This window comes from Palaemon carinicauda, chromosome 1 (assembly GCF_036898095.1).
Source record: "Palaemon carinicauda isolate YSFRI2023 chromosome 1, ASM3689809v2, whole genome shotgun sequence".
NCBI classification, from domain to species: Eukaryota; Metazoa; Arthropoda; class Malacostraca; order Decapoda; family Palaemonidae; genus Palaemon; species Palaemon carinicauda.
Genome location: NC_090725.1, coordinates 99423834 through 99433833, shown reverse-complemented (window position 1 = coordinate 99433833; position 10000 = coordinate 99423834). Strand labels below are relative to the sequence as shown.

The window sequence follows — 10000 nt, the reverse complement described above, 5'->3', positions numbered from 1 at the left end:
TTAGGCCGAGTCTACATCCATTTCAATCATAGCTAAAAATACGGCATCCGATTTCATCAGCAAACCACTATTTTTGGGGAAATATAGTTTTATTCTAGAAAATTGCCACTCTTTAAATAGTTGATTGCACATTAAGAAAGCGTGTACTTTTGTTTTTAAATTTCGGGGTTTGTTTTAAAAAATCGAGTATTGTTGACTTCTTTTTTTTTTTACTTTTGGCTGTGATTAGATCAGCTGTCATCTAGCTGCCGCTCTTGAGTGTGTACGAATACACTAACAAAGTATCATTTATACCATTTCTTAACTTATTCAAACCGTCTACAGTATACAGTTGATATTACATAAGCACCAATGTGTTATAACCTATCAAATTTTTTTGTTTATTACATTTAAACCCCCCTCTCTCTCTCTCTCTCTCTCTCTCTCTCTCTCTCTCTCTCCTCTCTCTCTCTCTCTCTCTCTACCTCTCTCTCTCTACCTCTCTCTCTACCTCTCCTCTCTCTCTCTCTACCTATCTCTCTCTCTCTCTCTCTCTCTCTCTCTCTCTCTCTCTCTCTCTCTCTCTCTCTCTCTCTCTCTCTCTCTCTCTCTCTCTGTGGGCTACTTTTCACTACCTCCCATTCCTTACCTCTCTCTATATCTCTAACAAATGATATCTTTGTTGCTCCTCAAAGTTTCATTTATATTGAAAATCAATCACGATTCAATTTTCCTTACTTTCTCCAATCTCGCACCATCGGTCACATCGCGGTATTTTCGATATTTCTGGAAAATCCCGCGATATATGTATATACATGGGTTATGAAAAAAATCCGCGAAGTGGTGAATCCACGATGGTCGACGACCGCGAAGTAGCGAGGGTTCACTGTATACACCTGCACATGAAAAGGAAATTATCCATATCAGAAAATCCTTTATCCAAAGTGATGGATTGAACCCCATTAATCATAAAGAATGAAAGTTATTGATGTGCAGACGTTGCTACAACTTTCATTCAAGGAATACGAAAAACGTTAATACTTCTAAATCATTCCGTCTTCATGCATGACTCAGTATGAAGTATATATTCTACATCACGCACCTGCACCGGAACATCTGGGATGGTGTTATCGGAATAAATGGGTCAACAGTCCCAGTAACAGACTGAGACTAGCACTAACTCACCTTGGTCCCCGCTCTAGGTGGGGATAGGGGAAGATCCACAACACTTGGAGGGACAATATCTCTTGGAAGAACAACTTTTTCTTCCCCTTCCCTTCCACGTAGGACCAGTACCTTAACCCCACGAGGAGAAAGTGGCTCCTGGGAGCTGCTGAGCGGATGGTGGGACCGTCACCCTGTGAGCGGATGTCTATTCACAGTTGGATGGAGGGAATAAAGATGGGAGGCCGAATTGCCCTCAACAATCCCGCTACAACTGGGAGGGAGGGGGTCACCAGGCCACGGATGGGGAAGCGTGAGGATCCAACTGGTCCTACTACCTCCATCCAGAACACTTGGAGGGACTATATCTCTTGGAAGAACAACTTGTTCTTCCCGCTCCCTTCCACGTAAGACTGGTCCCTTGAACCCACGAGGAAAGATCGACTCCTGGGAGCCGCTGAGCGGACGCTGGGACAGTCATCCTGTGAGCGGATGTCTATTCACTGCTGGAAGGAGGGAATAGAGATGGGAGGCCGACCTGCCCTCAACACTCCCACTACAACTGTGAGGGGGGAGGTCTCCCGGCCACGGATGGGGAAGCGAGAGGATCCGACCGGTCCTACTACCCTCCTCTGCCACCGTGGGCATCCCTGGAGAAAAAGAAGTCCCCAAAACACTGGGTACTGTCGAGCACGCCTAAGAAGGACGAAACCGACTAACGTTTCACGAGGGCGGCCTGTCCTTCTTCGATGTCTTCGTGGCCATCTTGGCCCATTGGGCATCGCTCCAGATCACACACTCAGCACAAGTGTCAATCTGGGAACATACACAGCCCTGACATGATGTACACAACACGTGGGAACTGACTTCCAAGTGGTACAAAAAAGCTGCACACAGGTTACCAGTAACAATTGGGAAACGACGTTGTATTCTCATAGACTTCATAATGGAGATCGCGGACCACGAGATCCAAACGAAAAACGCACTAAGAACAGGGAAAAAAACTGACGATCACAAGTGAGACGAAGACGTGTTTTTCTCACTACAAGCAGAGTGAGTGGTTGTTGTTGAAATGGAAGGTTGTCCCAAGCTTACCCTTGGGGCATGCTGGGAAACAAAGGTGGTCACCCAGGCGTGAAGGGGTTAGGGGGATTGGGGGGGTGGCCTGTGGGGAGGGAAACTCTCTGGTCGGTAAAGATACGATATAGAGAGTGCTCCTACTATTGGGAAATGGGAAGTATTCGTAGTGGAACAAATATATACCATCATCAGCCGTGACTAGTGTTTATGGCTTTTCTATGACAGTCGATACCGCTAATTTTCTTAGCTCGTCAATCCAATCGCCTTCCTTTTCTCTTCCCAATATGTTTGCAATCTCTAGGGATCCCTTCTGTTATTCTCAATGTCCATCTACAACCTGTCACTCTCATTATACATGTCTTGCCCACTTCCACTTTTTCTTACATGTTAGAATACTGTATCCTCTACTGTACTTCACTTTATTCTTGTATCCATGTTGCTCTCTATCTGTACCTTAGTGTTATTCCCATCATTATTCTTTCCATGGTTCTTCAAGTTTTAACTAGCTTGTGTTCTAAGGCTTTAGTAAGGCTCCAAGTTTCTGATGCATAAGTTAATACTGGTAGGAGCATCTGATTAAATACTTCTCTTTTTAAGAGAGTTACATTTTACATTTAATAATCTCATTTTCTTTTTGGTTTTTTTTACCAAACGCTCTCCATCCCATGCTTATCCTTCTTTTCATTTTGGTCTCATGTCCTCGGAAAACACTGTCCTGAGTTTGTGTATTTATCCACAATACCTAAATTTCATACATAACCCTTATTCGTGGTGTGTCTGCATTTTAACTATACGTTACCTTAGTTTTACTCCTATTCATTTCCACTACTTGATTTCTGTTTTCTCTTTTTAAATCTTTTATTATTTTTTGTAATTCCTTCCGTGATTCACTAAATATTACTATGTCACCTGCAAATCTTAAGTTGTTAAGGTATTCTCCATTAATGTTAATGACTACATTTTATTATCATCATCATTATTACTGGCTAAGCTAAAACCCTAGCAAGATCCAAAGTCAACAGCATGGATAGGAGCCTGGTCCACTAGGCCCCCAACTGCTGAAATTAGGATGTCAAGACCAAAGATATCTCTTGTGATCTTTAACCCTTTTACCCCCAAAGGACGTACTGGTACGTTTCACAAAACTCATCCCTTTACCCCCATGGACGTACCTGTACGTCCTTGCAAAAAACTGCTATTTACATTTTTTTTTGCATATTTTTGATAATTTTTTTGAGAAACTTCAGGCATTTTCCAAGAGAATGAGACCAACCTGACCTCTCTATGATGAAAATTAAGGCTGTTAGATCAATTTAAAAAAAATATACTACAAAATGTGCTTGAAAAAAATATATACTACAAAATGTGCTTGAAAAAAAAAATATACTACAAAATGTGCTTGACAAAAAAATTACCCCTGGGGGTTAAGGGTTGGAAAGTTCCAAATAGCCTGGGGGTAAAAGGGTTAATGTATTCAGCAGGACCCACAATCTACGAAAATCTTTTCTCCTACCTAGAAAGGAGGAAATGGCCTTGGCGCATGCGTGTTCTGCCCCAGGATCCGAATTCTGACAAAATGATCCACACAGACAAATTAAACCTTTTTAGGGGTCAAAGCCCTTTCCCAATCAGCTGAACCATTACAATGCACCAGACCGACAAAACACTTAACCACAATTGGGTTGGCTGAGGTACCAAATTCATCGGATGTATCCTAGTTAATAACACTTACTGGGGTAATGTGTATATAGTTGGGTCACCAAATTTTTCCCCCAAAATACTCGGCCACTTGGCTAATATGTGTAGTGCAACATGTTTCGCTTGCAAAAACAGAGGAGCAACGGGACAAATTTTATTGTGAGTGAACGAGCCACTACTCGGCAAAGACCAGTTATTGAATAATCAGTATAGTTTGTTGACCAACATACTCATAACTATACTCACAGTATTAGTGGGTGACGACAGACACGGATAGGAAGGATTCTCATTTTCTGTGAGTAGTAAGCTGTGGTGACCCAACGATCTACACGTACCATCATTGTAATGTAATGTTTTGAATTAAAAACCTCATTATAAACTCTTGGCAGTGGTTAGGAAGTCTTCAAATACTTACCTATAGATACCTCAAAATAACAGAGATAGGCTAACAACACAAATACCCACTTATCTAAAACATTAACTTCAGTATGACAGGTGATAGTCCATTACCATATAATCTCTTGGTTTACCAAGCCAACGGTTAAGAGAACCAGAACCAAAGTGAGCCTAACCCTCCATAAAATAGGAAGATTCACATAATATATTATTCATTAATAAATCTTTTCTTTGCCTGGAATACCCATATTGGACAATCACTTCTAAAATCATGTGGGAATAATTTAAACTGTGATATGGCTGAATAAGCAGACCAATCTTGGTTCACTCAAGATTTGTTTAACAGCTTTGGGGACATACCTAGGATAACCACAAGGTAAGAGATATATAACAAATCAGAAGCCCATTATAAGGGCAAATGAAATTTGAAAAATATTGACAAAAAAATTGATTGGATGGCAGATGACCCATAAAGTCCATCTGGAATCTAGTGTTACCATTGCAGAGGGATCATTTCTAATGCCACAAGAGGTGGATCAGTTTATTTTGTTTTAATTTTAAAGTCGAGAAGCTCTCGCTTCAAAAGATAATAGCACTATGAAGTTTAGGTAAGACTAATTCCTTATGGGTCTTAATAGTGAAACTTTTGAAAGACAAAAAATTTATGATAATTTACCTGAACAAATGCTCCATATAGTCCCAGACCAAACGTAAAAATAAGAATCAGAAATGGATACAGCAAAATTAACACAGGTGGTAACAGGATCTTGAGAAGGCAACGGGCTTCGGTGGCTCTAGTCAACATGCTGTATAAAATAAGAAACTTCTTTAAAACAATTCTTGGATATAAAGACAGTTTTTGATATGATAAACCAATTACCAAAAATCAAATGTAAGTTTCATTACATTTTTATATGCAAGGGATTAACTTAATTGTACCTCAGTTTATAATGAGTTTACACCCTTAAAATATATATATGAGAGAGAGAGAGAGAGAGAGAGAGAGAGAGAGAGAGAGAGAGAGAGAGAGAGAGAGAGAGAGAGAGAGAGAGAGAGAGAGAGAGAGAGAGGAGAGAGAGAGAGAGAGAGAGAATTTTCTTAGAACATAAATAATAAATGATATTCGATATTTTGCATCATGCTTTTTCCATTATCATTATCAAATATTACTTAAACCAACTATTTTAAAAGCCCCTTTTTAAAAACTTTTCTTTGTTAAGATCTTTATAGCATGAGTTCAGTACCAAATAGTTTGTAGCTATTAGTGTATAGGGTATTTTTGTTTTTTTATTATTGTTTTACCACAATTATCATTATTGTTACTATTGTTATCATTACTATACTGGATAGCAACATGTTATCACAAAAGCCATATACAGTATACCGTAAGTACGAGGGGAAAAGGAAAGAGATGAGGTGGGAAAGCATGAACATAGTTAAATGCATCAATCATAAGAGAGAGAACACAGCGAGAGTCAACAAAACACCGAAATTATTCATTAATGTATTTCACAAATTTCAACATGTGAATAACTAAAACACAGAACATCAAAGGGTGACTATTCATGCTTTAAATTAATTAAAATTCCAATAGATTTACAATTTGTGAGCCCTTGCAATCCACCCAGAGACGCAATGCACTACTAATTGATAACTGTTTTCTATCTAGTGAGATGGTTCAATGAAACTGGGACAGTTTTGTCACAAATGGAAATACTATTTTAAAGTAATTGGTTTGTATCAAAAAAATCTTTTATGATGCTTCACTACAAAACATCAATAATAGCAATTAAAACTCTACCAGATATACACATCATGGCAAATGCTAATCCACATTATTGGGTCCGTGGTGGGACAATTAACTTTTATAATCATCCATGACAGAAATAACACTGAAAATACGTTTTTTTTTCATACCTATACCACGTGAGAGTTCCTAGATAGAAGGAGTATACTGCTGACACGAGGAAGACAAACGGGAAGCAAAGGATTGAAAACAGAGTAATGTGGAGACCATATCGTAGTGAGCAAGTTGGCTTTGGTTTGTCAGGGCCTAGAGTTTGTGTTATTGATGCTTCCAAGTCATCCAGTTCTTCACGTGAAAGATTTACCTGAAAGTAGACAGAATGCAATATCAAATCACATGAAAAGTGACTCCCCTGACGGATAAAAATTAAACACCCTAATTCTTAACCAAAACTAAAGTATTTCAATACTTACCCAGACTAATATTACTAAAATCTTTTAGTGAGATCTTCCTGACCTTAAAAATAAAATAAAAAACACAACTATGCTACACTATTAATCAAAATACTAACATCTCTTAACAACAAATGTCGGCCACTCACATGAATGCCGTACCATTTTACAGATAATCCACAAGTCCTAGAATCTTAGGTCCAGAACAATTTTTATATCATGAATTATTTCAATGCTTAACTAAGTTCACTGCTGTTGCTCAACTAGAGGTAAATGCCTTGACCCCTCAATCTAAAGTAAAATTTATATAGCTTTCATCTGTACAAACAATCCCTATGTAGCACTGCCTAGTCATGTGTGGCCGCTGCCTGAAACTGGTAACTACCCTTTTTTATGTATCACACTTTTAACTGTGAGTGTATCAAGAGTTTCAGAGAACCTTTTATCTACAACTTTTAATTGGGAATGGGAAAGGTAATGCTAATGAACTTCACAGTAAGCACTGCATTGAAATAATTAATTTTCATGTAAAAGCTTTTCTATTTAAATTAATCTTCGACCAGTACATCAAACGTTTTGGTCTTTGAAAGGAGAGACAGACACCAATTTTGGACCTTGATGTCTATCACAAAATCTGCTACAATAGAATTGAAATGGTCTCATCCTTAGTCTGGCCATGGACACACTTGTATGCCAAAATTTCTTTTCTTTCTGAACTTTTTTAATAAGTCCAGATAGGACCGAATGATTTCAATACACGTGGAAGCCCAGAAAGAAACTGATGATATCATCATATCCAAACAAAAAATTGTCTGACCTGGGGACGATTGGCTTTTCTCAATCACTGAAAACTTATAAGATTTTTTAGAAGTTACCTAAGTATTTACTTGGATCTCATCAGCTCTTTACTCGTTATCCCAAGCATTATGCAATCATCAGTATATAAAAGGTCCCTTATCCCTATTAAATGAAACCAATTTGCAACTGCTGCTATGTCTAGTCTGGAAATATAAATTCTTCTCCTCAAAGCACACCAGAAAATCTATAACCCATCGAAAGATTTAGTATACCTTTGAATGTTGGGGTCGTCAGCATTGAACTTTACCAACCCTTGCTGTATCAAAGGAAAATGTTCTGAAATGTTCTTGGCTATAAATCTTTTGAGATCTGGGATTGGTATGTCTTACTTCTCCTCTTCAATTATCTGCTTCTCATTTTGAATGAGCTCCTCGGGTGAAAACTCCTGTCCCTGAGATCCCAGTAGCTCTGTGACATCAGAGCTCCAAATAAAATTGCTTACTCAGTAAAGCAATCTTCTTGTTAACAGAATCTATTCTCTTTAAAAGCAGGGAAATTATTCTCAAACTGGGGACAGTTTCTTCCCAACGCACTATTCAAGTTTGTTAGCTTCACAGCTCAAAGAATAATGTAGGACTTCCAACAGTCCTTCAGAGTCAAGTCTTGGATATCCACAATTTCTCATAAGGCCCCTGCACTTCAAAGGTAATACTCCATAAAAGAGGTGTGACACCTTGGTAAACAAGCTTTAAAAGAGAAGTTTTATAGGGTGGAAGGTAAACCACCTCGATATTTATACATTGAGGAGCACGACTGCAACCTCTGGCTCAGAATTTTTGGAAATTCAGATTATAGTATTGCATTTCTGGCTAGAATAAAATTTACATTTCATATTTCAAACATTTTCAAAAAAGGAAATCAATTTTTTTTCTATTTTTTTTTCTTTTTTTTTTTTGGTATATTTACACAAGCTCATCCAGTCTTGTGTGCAACTCTTTTCTGGTCTGGGTATCTATTCACAGTATTTAATTTTTCTTCAAAAATTCCAGGGAAACATTAATTTTAGTATACCATATAATTTTACCATTTTCTCTGATTTTCTGAGTTATAAATTACATTTTTTATCTTTTATAATATAGGGTATCTGTACACAAGTCTCTCTAAGGTTTGTTCTTATTTCTTTGTCTGCTCTTTTATATATTTACAATTTTAATGTTATGATTATTCTAAAAGATGCTAAAGTATTAGAAGATAACAAAATTAGCCAAAAGTGTGAAATTAGGCCAGAAAAATAGAGAGTCAAGTCTTACTCATGTGTATGCATTTAGTACATATGGCCTATATATGTGTGGAGAGAGACATTTTTGGATTTGAGGGAAGGGGATTACCACTGGTAAGTAAATAGCCCTTGAATATGATGATTATGCTCTTATGATTACCAGTGGTGAGATAAAATCACCACTAAAAGCCTATACTTATACTGTACATAAAATGTATTCAATCAATTTCTACAAAAAAACTATGATAATCAATTTTTATTTCTATACTTACCTGATGTTCATATTGCTGCTTCCCCTGTTCAGTTTAACAACTTTTACCACATACAGTATATTTATCAGAAATTCTCCAATGTTCTTCCCTTTCAAAAGGTACATGCTCCTAGTAAAGTATGAAACAATCTCGCGGTTTCAAGTTATTCAGTTTGTATTTAGATTTTCAAGTCCAAAGTATTCCATATTCCTTGACATCACTAGTCATAGAGAGGAAGGTGAGCATGTATATGAACATCAGGTGAGAATAGAAATATAATACTTCATCATAAGATTCTGTTAATTATTTTAACCTCCCCTGATGTTATCTAGCTGACTTCTACACTCTGAAGGAGGTGGGATGACAGTGAAGGAAAGAGATAGGTAAACAAGAAATTTTTTATGTATAAAATAATTAAAATTCTACACTATGGACTTAATGGAAACTATCACAAATTGATCAATTTGGAGGTAATTGGTATTATTCCCTATCTACTGTATACAAACCAAAGTCATTTACATATGAGTATGAAAACAGCAAAGCTGGAATATGACAGTTAAAAGTTTTAATGAGGTGACAACAAAAATCTGCTGGTAAATAGAAGGTCTACTCATGGGAAAAACACCTACATGCTTGCTCACTGACAGACCACATTGATTGCAGCTGGGATTTCTAGGGGGTTGGTGATCGCAGACAAGTATGAGTAAAGGACTCATGTTTGTAAAATATGGGGAAATTTCAAATTAGCTTCAAATTTTTTATGTGTTCCCCACGTATACAAACCATTGTCCTTTACAAAGGACAGTCATCCTTAGGGGGGAGGAAGTCTGCATTCCAACAGGTTGGGAACATAATCCGGGAGACGCAAAATTCTAGCATATTATTATTATTACTTGCTAAGCTACCACCCTCGTTGGAAAAGCAAGATGCTTTAAGCCAAGGGGCCCTAACAGGGAAAATAACCCAGTGAGGAAAGGAAGCAAGGAAAAAAAAAAAATATATATATATATATATATATATATATATATATATATATATACAGTGGAACCTCTACACACAAACGTATCTAAACCCGAATTTTCCAACACCCGAAGTAAAATTCGAGCAATTTTTCGACTCTACACCCGAATTTTATTTCGACACACGAAGTAAGCAA

The 10000-nt window shown here is 37.5% G+C and overlaps 1 protein-coding gene across 1 annotated transcript in view; it reads right to left on the bottom strand.

Annotated features, from left to right (window-relative positions):
* LOC137650070 (uncharacterized) overlaps positions 1-10000 on the bottom strand; it is a 640515-nt gene that overhangs the window by 29063 nt on the left and 601452 nt on the right. Inside the window, exons 7-8 of the mRNA XM_068383141.1 lie at positions 6235-6428; positions 4994-5123 (exon numbers count right to left, since the gene is read on the bottom strand). Of these exons, the coding sequence (XP_068239242.1) occupies positions 4994-5123; positions 6235-6428 (324 nt within the window). The remainder of the gene's footprint in view (positions 1-4993; positions 5124-6234; positions 6429-10000) is intronic.